Raw genomic sequence first — 15933 nt, 5'->3', positions numbered from 1 at the left:
GAAAAAAAGATAAATTGAGTTTTCTCAAAATGAAAAATTTTGTGCTACAAACGTGAAAGTTAAAGAACGTGAAAAGGCAACCCACAAAATGGCAGAAAACGATCGCGGATCATATATCTGGTAAGGGATTTGTAACCAGAATATATAAAGATTCCTTAAAGGTCAACAATATTCATTTAAAAACCCCAAATAACCCAATTTAAAAATGGGCAAAGGATTTGAGTAGGCATTTCTTCACAAGTGATATAAAATGGCCAATGTGCATATGAAAAGACACCATTAATCTAAACTAAGACATCATTAGTCATTAGGGAAATTCAGGTTGAAATCATAATGAGATACCATTCCACAACCACAAGTACGGCTGTAGTAAAATAAAAAAAAAGATGGACAATAAAATGTTGGCAAGGATGTGGAGCTGTGGGACCCCTCATAGTGCTGGTGGAAACGTACTTCAGAAAGGAAGTTTGGCATTCTCTTAAAAGATTAAACAGAGTTATCCCATAATGCAGCGATTCCACCGCTAAGGTAAATGCCCGAGAGAAATGAAACGTCTACACCAAACTTGTAAATGAATGTTCACAGCAGCATTATTCACAATAGCAAAAAAAGTAGAAACAATCCAAACGTCCATCAACTGGAGAATGGATAAACAAACTGTGGTATAGCCGTATAATGGCATAAAATTCATCCACCACAAGGAATGGAGCCCTGTTTCATGCCACAACATGGATGAACCTCGAAAACATTAAGCTGAGTGAAAGAAGCCAGTCATGAAAGGGCACATATGATATGACTCCATTTATGTGAAATGTCCAGAATAGGAAAGTCCATAGGGACAAAACGTAGATTAGTGGTTGTCAGGGTCTGGGGAGAGGGGACAATGGGAAATATTTGCTAATGGGTATGGAGCTTGTGATGAAAATGTTCTGGAATTTGATTCGTGGTGATGGCGGCACAGCTCCGTGAATACACTCACAACCACCCACTTGTATATTTTTAAAGGGTAAGCCTGATGGCATGCAACTTACATCTCAATAAAGCTGTTATTTAAAAAATGGTAATGGGGGCACCTGGGTGGCTCAGGCAGGTAAGCGTCCAACTTTGGCTCAGGTCACCATCTCACGGCTCATGGGTTGGGCTCTGGGCTGACAGCCCAGAGCCTGGAGCCTGCTTCCGATTCTGTGTCTCTCTGCCTCTCCCCATGCTCCAGCTCTCTCTCCCCCTCTCTCAACAATAAATAAACATTAAAAAAATTTTTTTTAAATCCTACCCATTCTTCCAGGTCCTTTTAAATACTTCCTCGTTGATAGTCACAAAGTCTCCGAGATACGTGTAATCGGAGGCAACTCTACCCTGTCTACACAGCACTCTGTGGACCCCTTGATCACTTAGCCTCAGCCGGAAGCATGTGTAAGGAAGGAGCGAGAGCTCTGAAGACCTGGGTCCTCGTGCCAGCCACTTCCGAGGTGGGTGGCCACGAGTAAGCCACACAGTACTTAGGTACAAGCAGCAGGAAGTGAGTGCTGATGTAAGCAGAGGAGGGAATGAGCAAGTTGCTGGAATTTCCAGAAGGCTAGAACCTTCATTGGTATGTCAGGTATGGTGCCTAAAGTCAAACTAAAGAACCAGTTTGGTACAGACACCGTGGCTGCTGTGGTCAAACTAAGCGCACGTGGCCAACTCCGTGGACACTGGCCCGGACTCAAGAATGAGGCTGCCGTTGCCGCCAGAACCCCTGATGTGGCGGCCTCTCGCAAGGCCGCGTGCCAACACATCGGCCCAGAGCATATGTCGCACGAAGCGTATCCCTGGATGTCACCAACTTCTCGATTCAAAGTCCACGGCGGGAGTGCCCCCGATTGGCAAGGCCTGGGCGCTGTGCCCTCACCCTAGCAGCGGGGGACTCCAGGAAAATGAGTGTCTGTCCTCTTCAGCTTTAGCAGGAGGTGTTCTTGCCTCTTAAAGTAGCAGACTCTCCAAACGCAAGAATGGCCACCAAAAGAGGGACACACGTCCACGGCATCACCCAATGACAAGCTACCTCCCTGAGCCCGTTTCCTTATCCAAAAAAATAGAAATAATGATGGGTCCTACGCATGGGAGTTGTGTTTAGAGGAGCTGGTGGGTATAAAATGCCTATATATATATATATATATAGGCACACACACACACACACACACACACTTATATATCTGGTACACATTAGGGAGGAGCTCAGTTAACGGTAAACATCATTATTAGATAGGACTTGGGTTGCATTCTAATGTCTACTTCTCTCCCAGCGGTCCCCAAACTTTGACATCTTAGTTCGTCTCGTGTTTAACAGCAGGCTTTCAAATGAGATTCCTTTTCTAATAGTTAATCAAATTAACGAGTTTCCTAACTCAAGGAAGGCCTGGCAGCCCACCCTTTCCATCGGCCTTTAGAAGCGACGTCACAGGGGCGCCTGGGTGGCGCAGTCCGTTAAGCGTCCGACTTCAGCCAGGTCACGATCTTGCGGTCCGCGAGTTCGAGCCCCGCGTCGGGCTCTGGGCTGATGGCTCAGAGCCTGGACTGCTTCGGATTCTGTGTCTCCCTCTCTCTCTGCCCCTCCCCCGTTCATGCTCTGTCTCTCTCTGTCCCAAAAATAAAAAAAAAATAAAAAAAAAAAAAGAAGCGACGGCACAGTTTCAAAACAGCTCAGGCTTCCCTGCAGAACCCTATTTACAGTGTCAGGGGAAGGAAGTTCCTAGGAAAGGTATTTGTTAACTCTAAATGAAATTGAAGTCAACTCAAGGAATGTGTGGTTTGAACCTCTTTATTTTTAGACATTTTTCTTTAGATGTTTAGTATCATTTATTGACTCAGTGGCCCAATAAGGCAGCATCTGCTCTGTTAGGAAATGCACCTGTCAGAAATGAAATAACTCTGCGGTGTTGCAAGATCCCTGTCTCGGGAGACCGGCTGCAGACTCTTTGAGAACGGGGACCATGACTTAATGTGTGTAGTGGCACCTCGACTTCCACATAGGGGCCCATAAAGGATTACTGAGTTATCTCCATTAGTTAAAAACAAAACACTAAAACCCTTTTCTTGGCCTTCCTCTTTCCTCTTTCCCTCTCCCCCCTCCTTCACTTCCAAGCTTTCATTTAGCAGAACAACATAGACCAGAGGATAATTCCTCTGGTCGGAATTACTAGATTTCACTATGGGCAGAAGACTTTGGTTTTCGGGCTGGAACATTCCCAACGTCTTTTGTTTTAAAAGCAGAATATCTCTGGGAAACGTATCTATTTGGGGCTTGAGCCCTTAAGGAAATGGTTTTGCCCTGGTTGGATGCCATTCTACCCCTTGCTCCTTGGGGAAAATGTTCGGGGAAATGAGACGAGAATCCTTAGGGCTTCCATGGGCTTAGAAAGGGGTCCTTTGGCTCCAATCATGGAAGCCCAAAGGAGGCTACCAGAATGGCTTTGTCCCCACTGTTAGTTTGGAAGCTAGATTCCTGACTTCCGCTCAGACACATGGACCCCTGTCCTCCTCTTGTTTGGCTCACACTCTTGTGTTTTGAGCCAGGAGGTTAGGGAATAATTTGGTACAACAGAGAGAGAGGGACTTTGGAGTCGAAGAGACGTGAGTTTGAGTCTTGTCTTAGCAACTTAATAGCTGTGGGACTTTGGGCAAGTACCTTTCTCCTTGAGTTTGCAATTCTCACCTGCAAACAGGAAAAAATAATACCTCCCAGGATTATTGGGAAAAATAAATCCTATGGGACAATTTACGTGAAAGCGTCTTGCCAAGGACCTGGTACTTGGTGGATATTTAAACACAGTAGGGACAAATGTTGTCTGGGGAGGACGAATTTGCAAGCACTTTTCCAGACATATGCAAGCGAGCATTTTTATCGTGGGATGGCAGGACTCTGTGACCCTGGGTCAGTCTTCTTACCTTCCTGACCCTCGATTTCCCCTCAAAGGAGATTTCTGACTCCAAGAGGGAGACACTCCTAGAATGTGAGGTTAAAGGGCAGCGTGTGTTACTTTCTAGAACGGGATAAGGATTTATTACCTTGCTTCCAAGATGCCTTCAACGGTAAGACGCACAACTGATTAAAAACCAGCTTTTTGAGAGAGAAAGAGTACAACTATGGTAACGGACCCATTGATTTTAAGACATATTCTGACTGCCATAAACAATGCTGGCTGTCATTTATTAAGCATCTGTTGGGTGCCGTGCACTACCCCAGGTGCTTCACTACGTCCGTGCTGATTATTGTAACCCCGGGGGGGCAGATGTCATCATTCCCACTTTGGGGTTAGCAAACCGACTATGGAGCGCTCAAGTCACTCTTCCAAGGCCACACGACCAGGGGGCAGGTCTTGGGAGACAAGTCTTCTTAATCTCAAAAATGCTTTCCCCTCTCAACAGATTGTTCTCCGGGCTAAAGAGCCGAAAAGATCAGCTCTGTGCAGAGACACGGTGTGCGAATGTGGTGCTGAGAACGTGCCCTGAATCTCTGCAAGGTGACCGGGAAGGGCGCAGGTAACACACGGGGCTGTAATCTTATCAGTCTCTAATACTGGTCCTTGGAAGGAAGGTTTACCCGGACAGAGAGGATTGCTGGGAATCCAAATAGAGGAGAGCCAGGAAATGAGGCTGAGTCAGGCTTAACGCAGCCCCAAAGGGAGAAGAGGGGCTCTGACTAGCCCCAGACTCATTCAAGGCCCAGCGACACAGCAATAAGCTTTTGCCCTAGAGGCCATCATTCCTCAAGGTCACCCTAGTCCCTCTCGGACTCTTTACAAATGAAGTAGAAACGTTTCAAGAAGAATTTAGTTTCTCCCATAGCGTTTCTCAAAGAGGGAGAAACGTGCTGACCGGTTGTCATGAGCTAGCTAGCGGTCATCCAGTACTAGAACAAGTTATAAATTAACAAGCTGGTTTTCTGGTTAGTTAGCCCAAGTTAGTTCCCCTGTGCCTGATTAATGGGACTGAATACTTTGCTCTGCAAAGCCGTGGATATAGATGGCACTCATTCTGATCTGACCCCAGTGGCAGACCCTGTAGTACACTCGGGGGCATGCCCTAACCCCTGCCTCCTGACCAGAAGACTCCTGGGCTATCCGTCTGTCTGTCTGTCTAGCAACTGTGTTTGGGGAAGACGGCCACATCCATTTCAGTGGATTCCCAACCTGGTTCTACCTCATCAGATCACAAAAGAATGTTCCATAGCTTTTTGTAAGGGGGGGCAATAGGGATATGGACATAGCCAGGGTGGTGCAGGGCGGGACAGGGTTAGGGGTTGCCTGAAGCATCAGGAATTGAATAAGAGACGCCCCTGTCGACCAGAAGGAACTCATAATGAAGCTGCCAGAGGAGAAATGTGCTTCTGGGTCTTGACGGGAGAAGGCTCTTTGGATGGTGGCCAAGACAGCACCGGGGTGGGGGTCACCGAGTCTCCATGTGGACGTCAACAGGGCTGAAGGTCACAGCTGCAGGGTGTTGGCTGCTGTTGCTGTTGGGGCCCAAGGCAGAAGGGGAGGATGGCCTGGGCCCCTTGGGTTCCAGTTCCCGCCTTGTCCTCATTTTCCTGGAACGAGATACGCATGCCTGTTGGAGTCTTCTGCCCCATAGACTCAATGATTTTGGCTCTGACGGGATTGACGTGGATCATCGTTAAATCACATTGCTTGATGGCCAACTACAGAATTTTGCAAGTGGGAGGGACCTTAGACTTCAGCTAGTCTGACCCTTCCATTTTTTGTGTAACCTAGATTAGATATTTAATTGTATTTTTTTCCCCTGTTAACGAATGGTGTCAGATAGGTGACTATTATTAGAGACGAAATGAAGACGTTACGGTTTTTTTTTCTGTCCAAAGTTGTAGCGTGAGTTACATTTTGCAATTTCATCGTGCTTCCTAGGTTTATTGCTAGAAATATTTAAGAACTTTTCACGTAGTTGGAAAGAGAATGGACTCAAAACGTATATCCAGTCTTTCATTTTATATGCCAGAAAATGCAGTGACTGGCAACAATCATTAATTCTAACGTCTGCATGAAATTTCATCTTGTTGACCTAACATAGTTCTTTTTTTTTTTTTAATTTCAAATGCTCAGAAAAGTTGCACAAACAGTACAATTAGTATCGGAATATCCTTCATGGAACAATTTTCTGATGGCTGGCAGTTTGCCACATTTGCCTTCTCTCTCTCCTGCCCCCCTCTCTCCATTCACACACACACACACACACACACACACACACACACAGTTGGTTTTTTTTAATCATGAACCATTTGGGTTAGTTGCAAAGGTCATGCCACTTCACCCCTAAATATTCCTCAAAACAATGGCATTCTCGATGTAATCATCACTCAGTTATCACACTTGGAGAGCCTTCCACTTTAAAGATGACATAATCAGGGCGCCTGGATGGCTCAGTCGATCAAGCCCCAGACTCTTGATTTCGGCTCAGGTCATGATCTCACGGTTCATGAGATGGAGCCCCGCATCAGGATCCTCGATGAAAGTGCGGAGCCTGCTTGGGATTCTCTTTCTCTCCCTCTTTCTTCCCCTCCCCTGCTGCTTGTGCGTTCTCTCTCTCTCTCTCTCTCTTCCCTCTGCTCGCTCTCAGAATAAATAAATAAACTTTAAAAAATAAAGATGACAAAATTGAGGCACAGAGAGATTAAATGCCTTGGCTGCCTTTAAGAGACCAAAGACTGAACCCTGGTCTCTCCATTTCAGCCCAGGCATCACTGTAAACTGGTGAGTAGAGTCTCCATCCAAATTACACTCCAGAAAACAGACTCAGAGCGCAGGAATGATGGACAGGAATGAAGGGCAGACATTGTGGTTTGATGCCACTTCCTGGTCTGGGATGGATCCAAATTGCAATACCCTCCCCCATATTAATAATAGCTTATTAAGTGTTATTATTATTACATGTAGTGGTGGGAGCATTTTCTTTGAAACCACATGTACTGGCTTTGAATCCCAACTCTGTCACGGAGGGCTGAGTAGTCAGCTCATTTCCTGGTGCCTGTTTCACACCTACAAAATTGGGGGGGTATAAAATTACCCCCTTGTGTGGTTGTTGTGGGGGATTAAATGAGTTAATACATACAAGGAGCTTGGAATCATGCCTGGCGCACATATTAAGAGATCAATATGTTATATGATATATATGATATATATGTATATAAAATATATATACATAATATATAATATAAAACATATAATACATGTTTTATAAATAACATTAACATTATTATAAAAACAATGCATCTTGGGCCATCTGGGTGGCTCAGTCGGTTAAGTGACTGACTTCAGCTCAGGTCATGATCTCGCAGTTCGTGGGTTCAAGCCCCACATCAGGCTCTGCGCTGATAGCTCAGAGCCTGAAGCCTGCTTCGGATTCTGTGTCTCCCTCTCTCTCTGCCCCTCCCCAGCTCACGCTCTCTCTTTCCTTCAAAAATAAGTGAACATTTAAAAATAAATAAATAAAAACAACGCATGTTTACACCTCCTCGAAAATAAATAAATATATGCACCTCTGCAAAAACCAACCAACGAACCAAATAGCAATCCCATTGTGCAGACACACTGGTTGTCAATACTTTGCTGTGTATCGTTTGAATGTTTCTTGAGTGTGTGTGTGTAATCCACATGTATAGTCATAACGTATACATTATTTTTGTAAACTGACGATATGCTGTAAATGGTTGTCCTCATCAATAAAACTCTTCTATGATATCTTTTTTTTTTAACGGCTTCCAAGTCTGCTATGATGCGGTTGTGTTTATAGTCTATTTTAATTTCTTGCCTGGAAAGAATACCTTCTAGCAAAGTTGTGACTTAGAGGTGCTAACACATAAGGTGATAACACAATATTTATTCTTTATTTAAAAACATTTTTTTAATGTTTGTTTGTTCTTTTTTTTTTTTTATATAATTTTTTTTTTCAACGTTTATTTATTTTTGGGACAGAGAGAGACAGAGCATGAACGGGGGAGGGGCAGAGAGAGAGGGAGACACAGAATCGGAAACAGGCTCCAGGCTCCAGGCTCTGAGCCATCAGCCCAGAGCCCGACGCGGGGCTCGAACTCACGGACCGTGAGATCGTGACCTGGCTGAAGTCGGACGCTTAACCGACTGCGCCACCCAGGCGCCCCAATGTTTGTTTGTTCTTAAGAGAGAGAATGACAGAGCCTGAGCAGGGGAGGGGCAGAGAGAGAGGGAGACAAAGAATCTGAAGCAGACTCCAGGCTCTGAGCTGTCAGCACAGAGCCCGACGCGGGGCTTGAACCCATGAACCGTGAGATCGTGACCTGAGCTAAAGTTGGATGCGTAACCGACGGAGCCACCCGGGCGCCCCAACGTTTATTCTTTACGAAATCAAATTATATTTTGTCTTATTTGGTCCCAGAAAGTGGAGCTGGGGGTACAGGCATTCCAGTATTTGAAACCTCAACTACTTACGTAGTCTGCTCAACACAACCTAGCAGAAGGCTCCCTGAGAGAAAAGGATTGAAATATTCCTCTATTACTCTTAAGTTACATACAAGGGCTTCCCACGGTGCTCAAGGCCATTATCATTGTCATTATGATTATTATATGTAAAAAAAAATTTCTCCAGATGCAAAAATATTACCATGAGGTTCCTACAGCAGAACAGGTGTCAAAAAAGGACACCCAAAGGGTAAGAGCACTTGACGACGGACTTAGGGATACCGCTGGGCACGCGACTGGCACTCACAGTGCCAGTTCCCATTCCTTCTGACATCACCGACGGGACAAGACCATCTAGAGCCCAGGGCGTCCCGTACCTGTTGTACATCTTCAGCAGGATCAGAATCACGGCGAAGATGATAATGACAACCACGACAACGGCAGCAACGATGGCTCCGGAACCTACGAGGAGAGGGGTGGAAATGGCAAACGTGTGAACTGAAATAAAGAGAAGTGTTCAGAGACTGGCAGGGGGGCTTACACAGGGCATCCTGCATCCTCATTGGATCAAGGGGGGCAGAGAAGGTGATGTCCTGGGACCCTGACTGCTGACCCCAGGACAGAGACATGCATATCTACAGTGGCAGAGTACCCCTACCCCCAATGGGGCTTGAGGGCAGAGTCCTCAGCACATCACCTGCCAAAATTCTGTCTCAGGCCATCCTGTTGTTATCAGTCCTAACATAGCATCAAGCTTCCTGTGTCAACAGGCAAGCAAAGCGCCTGTCCCTCTTCTTGATGACACAAAAGAAATATGTGATTTTTGTAGTTATATTTTGAAAATATAAATGCAAGCAAAAAAGAGGTGGGGGAGGATAAAGAACTCTTGGCCCCAGGAACTGTTGATCATCTACACATATGGACGTTCTCGGGGCACCTGGGTGGCTCAGTCGGTTGGCCGTCCGACTTCAGCTCAGGTCACGATCTCGCGATCCGCGAGTTCGAGCCCCGCGTCGGGCTCTGGGCTGATGGCTCGGAGCCTGGTGCCTCCTTCTGATTCTGTGTTTCCCTCTCTCTCTGCCCCTCCCCCGTTCATGCTGTGTCTCTCTCTGTCTCAAAAATAGATAAATGTTAAAAAAAATAAAAAAAAAACCCACATATGGACGTTCTCCAGTGTGATCATGCATATGCATATATGCATATTAAATACCTATCTACCGGTCTTTTTTGAATAAAGGTATTAATCCTATGTCTGGAAATCCACCTCAAGGAAGTAGTCATAAAAGTGGGAAAATGTGCACTTGATAAAAATGGAACAATGTTCCATTCACAGTTTTACAACACTATCCTAATCATCTTTCCGTGCATTTTTTCCATGACTTTTGATGGTTGTGTAGCACTCCATTGTTTGGACTCGTTTACCAATTCTCTATTAAGCATATTTATGTTGTTTTCAATTTTACCCTATTAAAAACAAGGCTATGGTGAATGTCCTTGTAGCTTAATATCTCAGATTCTAATTTCAATATCAATGCCCACTCCCAATGCCCACCTCTAAGTCCATGTTCAAGATCAACATGCTTGTCAGAATTGATACTGAAAATGCAAAAAAAAAAAAAAAAAACCACAAAGGGGGAGTCATACTTTAAGCCAATCTATTTGAGTCTGGGGAGTTTATCTTAGGGGATAATCCTAAATACAGAAAAAGCTATATGAATGACGATGTTAGTTACGATAACTATTTATATTCCAGATATAGGAACGGTTTAATAAGGTGTGGCATGCCTCTCATGAAATATCACACTATAATTTGAATGATGTGTGAAAAATAGAATATGAGATTATGTCCACACCCGCATATACACATTGTGTTGCAACCATTAAAATATGTGCATGCAAACATAATGTTGAGTAAAAGAAGCCAGACCCAAGCCTATGTATGATATGTTTCTATTTACATAAAGCTCAAAACCAGATAGAACTAAGGTCTGGTGTGAGAGGTCAGAACAACAGATCCCTTGAGCAGGTGGGGATGGTGTGGCAAGGGGTGCTGGGACTTCTGGGAAACTGATAGTGGTACGTTTCTTGATCTGGGGGCTGGTTACACAAGCGTGTTCACTTTGTGAAAATTCATCCAGCTGTGCACTTAGGATTCATGCATTTTTTTGGAAGGTATGCAATGCTCTTATAAAAGGTTTACCAAACAAAAACAAAAACAAAACTACGTGCAAATATTGACAGGAAGTAAGACTGGAAGGAAAGAAAGAGGGGGTGGGGTGGGGGATCCATCATAGAATAACTTGGTTTTTTTTCCTTCCTGTGGAGCCCAGTGATAATACTTTTAGTTCATGGTTTTTCAACCTTGTCTGGATAATCCTTTGTTGTGGGGACTGTCCTGTGCATGGTAGGATATTTAGCACCATCTCTGCCCTCACTAGATGTCAATGACACTTCTCCCTCCCCACCAGCTGTGACAGGCAAGTGTCCAAACATCGTCAAATGTCCCCTGGTAGTCGAGTGGCCAGATGAAGTATGGAATACCTATTTAAAATGAGAATTTCTGGCAAATCATGAATTATTTTTTTGGCGTGTCTCAAATATTGCTTGGCTCATCCTTATACTCAACAAATATTGGTTATCTTAAATTCAAATTTAACTGAGTGTCCTGTATTTTATTTTCTAAACCGGGCAATTTTGTCTAGGGGGCAAAATTGCCTAGCTGAGAGTCATCACTTTTAGTTAAATGAAAGCAGAATTATTCCCATCTTGCTGACAAAAATTCTAGCTACCCTACATCTCCCTTGAGAACTGTTGTGAAATACTTCAGCAGGTTTCTGAAGGTCCCCCCACCTGGCAGGAAGCAGGCTAATGTGGGACCGTGTCCCGAGAGTGATGTTTTCTGGGTCTCCATGGAAGAGACACATCCTGCCACTAACATGGTCTGGAGCTGTTCTTACCAGGGAAACACTTCAGTGTCGGGAGGCCTGTTCCATGTGCAGAGACATCGACAGAAATGACAGAAATGGGCCCAACTTCCCCTAATACAATTCAGTGGTTTTCTGAAGAGCGGTCATCACGTTTTTCTTTCTGGGGACCTCTCGTTCCTGGCAGGTGTCTCCCCAGACTACTCCCAGCTTTACTCACTTACTCCTTTGTGAATTGATGGGATGTTTTCGCCTTACAAATGTGGGATGAAAGTATTTACATTTTAAGGTGACTCATTTAAAGACATCTCACGTGAGAGTCAAATGTCCATTGCCCTCTAGACCCCCAAACTCCCTGATGACAGTAACAGTAATAGCAGTAATGATAATAATAATACTCATCAGGTACTTTGTGTGCCTCGAGACTATTCTAAGCTCTTGACATGGATCATATTGTTTCGTCTTCCCATCTACCTCATGCGGTAGCTTCCGTGATATCCCCATCTTACTGACAAAAAATCAGACACAAAGCGGTGAGGTCATGTGCTCAGGGTCACGCAGTGGTCATGTCGGGCATCTGGTCGAATGGAGACTGAGACCCAGGCAGTCCATCTCCAGAGCCCATGCTCTTGACCTCTACACCATGAGCTGCCCCTGGTCCTCTTCCCGCCATTCCCTCCCCCGGTCGCCAAGCCAAGTTGACCTTACTCTTGTACAGAAAGTCCTGTTCTCTGGTGGTCACGTTCAGTGAGAAGAAGGTAGTCCCCCCCAACGGGGTGGCCGTGGTCATCTCGACCCTGGTAAGAACAAAGATGACATTTTGTTTAAAACCAGAGTGAGCTTTATAATCCCTGTACAACGCCTATTTCGTTCTTCACCTGGATGACGGGAGAATATTCAAGCACGCGGTTTCTCCTCACAGCAAGTAAATAAAAGGCCTTTCGCTATCTCCTAGGGAGAATTAAAACTAATGCCTGACATTTGTGAAGAACTTTATGTTTCGAAGCAGTTTAAATTAATTCGACAATATTTATTAAATGTCTCCTGGGTTTCACACAGAACGTCTAAATTGGTCTGCTAGAAACTCTGTGAGGGAGGCTATTATTGCCATCTTCCAAATGAAAGTGAAGCCCCCAAAGCTTCATGGAGCCCCAAGTTAGAACGTAACCCAGGGTGCCCGCCTCCCTTGCCGGTGGGACTGTCAGAAACCCCCTACGACGCTCGAAATGAAGTTCCTGTTTTCAGAAGTTTCCAATCTAAGGAGGCGGACATAAACAAGTAAATAAGCAGAGGGAAACCTTGACTACTATTGTTAAGCAGCCAGTGACATGAGACATCATTGGGTTGTGACCGACGATTTCGAGGAAAAGCTAAATTGAAATGGGCCTTGAGGGACGGGCCCGGTTTGGGAGGAGAGGAGAGAGGACAAAGGCCAGGTGGCACAAAGCCCTCGGCAGGAGGACAGATAATGCGTGTTGAGCGACCACCAGGCTCTGTCACAGGCACCTGCACACGCTCTATCAGCTCACTCATTAATCTTCTCAAGCATCATCGCATTTTGCTGCTGAGCAAACTGAGGCTCAGGGCGGTTGAGTGACTCGGACGAAAGTCACACGGCGAGGAAGACGTGGAGCTTGGACTCAAACATACTCGCCGAGTGCACGGTCTTATCCCCTTGCCCCGAAAGCGACAGGAATCCAAACTCACACCCCCGTGGTCTTACACTTGAGGAGTGAGCCAGGAGGTACGCGGCTAGTACCTCACACCCCCCAGAAACAAGCGTCCAGATCCTCCCGCCAGATCCCTCCGGAATCGAACACCTACTCAGTGACCGACGCTGTGCTAGGCGCTGGGAAGAACACTACGAGATACGAGACAGACTCCCTGCCTCCAGAAGCTCACGTTCTAGTGAGAGAGGCCGTAGGTTTGATCACGGCATTCTTGGGCTCAAACACAATTGTCTCTCAGCGCCCACACTTGCGTATCTGGCAGGACAAACCCTTCCCTGGCTGTTTCCATGCCCTCTTCCTAGCCTCTTGCCTCCTCACACCAAGCTCTGCCCAACCTCTGTGACAACGGACCACTCCATCCTCCCCCGTCGTTCCTGGTCTTTGCGGTCGGCGGACTGGCTGCCCCAGGCTTTGGCCTTCCCAGGTCCCCCCAGTGGGCCTCTCCTGAGAGCAGCTCCCCAGGCCCCCAGCTCCTGATGGAAAAGGGTCAGTGTCCCTCCATTTGGGGGGGTGGGGAACAGGTCACTGCACCCAGGCTGGGGCTCTGGAGTCTGTGGCTTGCCCCGCCCCGTGGGGGCCTCAGACTCAGAAAGACCCCCTCTGCCTTCACTTTCTCTGCCCTCCTTTAAGCCATGGGGCCCTGCCTAAAACCCCCAGTTCTTGTCTGTCTCTTCCTACCAAAGACCCTAGGGCCTTAGGACCCACGCAACTCGGGCTCTCCCGAGGAGCCCTGCAGGGCTCTGCCTGACCTTCCCGCAAGGGCCAACCTTTCTTCCTGGCTGGGCTTCCTGTCTCCTGACTGTCTGAAACAGGCCCGCGGGCCATGTTCCACTGCCTGCTCCCCCTCCAAAAGGAACACATCCTTCAAGATTGAGCCCAGCCACCCCTAGGCGGGCTCCCCGTCCCCCAGCCGGAATCAGCCATCTGTCCTCTGCCCCCACGGCAGCGCCCTGCCAAGAAGCCACCACGGCACGTGTCTCAGTCACTGTGTCTGCTAGTTAACCTTCCGTGTTCACTGTCGGGGCCCTGAAGGTAGAGGCTACTCGGGGCCTTTTTCATAACCTTCTACCTCTCCCAGATAGAGCGCCTGGCTCTTCTCACCGCTGCCAGTTAGAAGTTCTGGAGCGAGTGACTGGACTTCTCCCAGCTTGGTTTGCTGCACGTTTGTAAAACGAGGTAGCTTTTCCCAAGGGAGCTGAGGGTTCGAGGTTAAGTACGGAAAAGTGCTTTCAGTGCTCAATAAATGGTAGCTCTCAGGGTTGCAGTGGGTATTAGCAAACATTTACCGAACTCAGTGAGAAACAGGTGGATCTGGAGGTCAAAGCAAGAAAAAATTCTTTTTCCAAAAATACACAGGGACCCGTAGGGGAACATGGGACGAAAGTCTTCCCCCACCCCCTGCCCCCCCACTCCCACTCCCAGTGAGAGGCACCTGCCCCCGCCTCCCCCACTCCCCGTCCCATCGGAAAGAGTTTTATTATGCTTTGCCTAAACTTTCTGCTTCTATCCCTACCAATATCAAGCTGAGAAGATTCACCAATAATCCTTTCTTCCAATTCCTTTTAAAAACAGAAAAGAGAAGCAAATAGGGGGCCCCAGATCAAGGATCGCTTAGTGACAGAGACATGGCGTAATCCCTGGACAAGCTAACCCCTGCCTGTGGACACATCTGCCATTGAAACAACGTGCACAAAAATGACAGAAGCCACTATCCAAGTGCCTGCTGTGTGCCAAGACCTTTTGCCAGGTTTTTGTTTGTTTGTTTTTTAATCCATGCCTTGATTCAATTAGCAAATGCATTGCAAAACAGGTTTTCCTCTTGCCTCGATCAAGTGAGGGCCCCGAGGCTTGGGGATATCAAGCTCTCTCTCCCCGCTTTTACAGCCTGGAAGATACAGACCTGGCATTTGCACCTGGCCCTGCAAACTTCAAAGCCTGTGTAATTCCCACGGCATCAACCTGCTCTTGGCACCTGGGCATCTAGAGGGGGTCATGACAGGTAACTACAGAAATATGCACACGTGCACATGTACACACACACACACACACACACACACACAGACTGACCAGTAGTGCAGCTGCCTAAGGCCACCAGGACACAGATTCCTCTGCAGGCCCTTCAAGGTGACCTCGGGGGTGCCCAGTGCTGGGTGCAGACCTCCTTACGGATGGGCCGGCTACTCTTCCTTCTGAGGGAACAGTGAGTAATCTCAGGGCATTTCTTGCCTTATGTCCGGACCCGAGGCTCTGAATGACATCTCTGTTCCTGCCACATCAGAGAAGGTGGGAGGGAGGGTGGTGGAACACTGATGGCCAAGGATGTGGGTGTTTTCATGTGTGGGACCCAGTGATTCTTGTTAACCAAGTGAGGTCCAGCAGGGGGATTTCAGTGTCAAATGTGTCTGTGACCAGGTTCACGGCCATAGAAAAGCAAAGAGGGTGCAGGGAGGGGGAGAATGGTTTTCACAGACAGAGGTTAATTTAATAATAATAATAACAATAATAATAATAAATCGTGTGCCAGGCATGGTGCTCAGTGCCTTATGAAGGGAGGTCTCATTCAGTCCCCATACCTATCAGGTAAGGAGGGCACAATCACTGCCTTTTCTACAGATGAAGAAACTGAGACTCACAGTAGAGAAGCAATTAACCTAAACCCACAAGGCTAATATGTAGCCAGGCTCAGAGTCAAGCCAGGGGCTGTCCTATTCTGCAGCCTCTTCTCCATAAACCCACACTGGACTGCCTCCGAGGGAACGCACAGGACACAAATGGCCCAATACCCAGGGCCTAAATCAGTGTAACGCTTTGATGAGAAAACTCACACAGGCTGCAGCTCAGCCCTTGCCC

General features: G+C 46.7%; 1 protein-coding gene across 1 annotated transcript; it reads right to left on the bottom strand.

Annotated features, from left to right (window-relative positions):
- Positions 1-2786: 2786 nt before the first annotated feature.
- Positions 2787-15524, bottom strand: LOC122482102 (non-compact myelin associated protein). Its single transcript, XM_043578604.1, has 4 exons — positions 15151-15524; positions 12062-12150; positions 8807-8891; positions 2787-5569 (listed from the first exon to the last, which is right to left on the bottom strand). The coding sequence occupies exons 2-4, from the start codon at positions 12141-12143 to the stop codon at positions 5428-5430; spliced, it is 309 nt and encodes a 102-aa protein (XP_043434539.1). The 5' UTR covers positions 12144-12150; positions 15151-15524; the 3' UTR covers positions 2787-5427.
- Between the last annotated feature and the right edge of the window lie 409 nt (positions 15525-15933).

This window comes from Prionailurus bengalensis, chromosome C1, assembly GCF_016509475.1.
Source record: "Prionailurus bengalensis isolate Pbe53 chromosome C1, Fcat_Pben_1.1_paternal_pri, whole genome shotgun sequence".
Lineage (NCBI taxonomy): Eukaryota > Metazoa > Chordata > Mammalia > Carnivora > Felidae > Prionailurus > Prionailurus bengalensis.
Note: the sequence above shows the minus strand (reverse complement) of the source record. Positions and strands in the feature narration are given on the sequence as shown.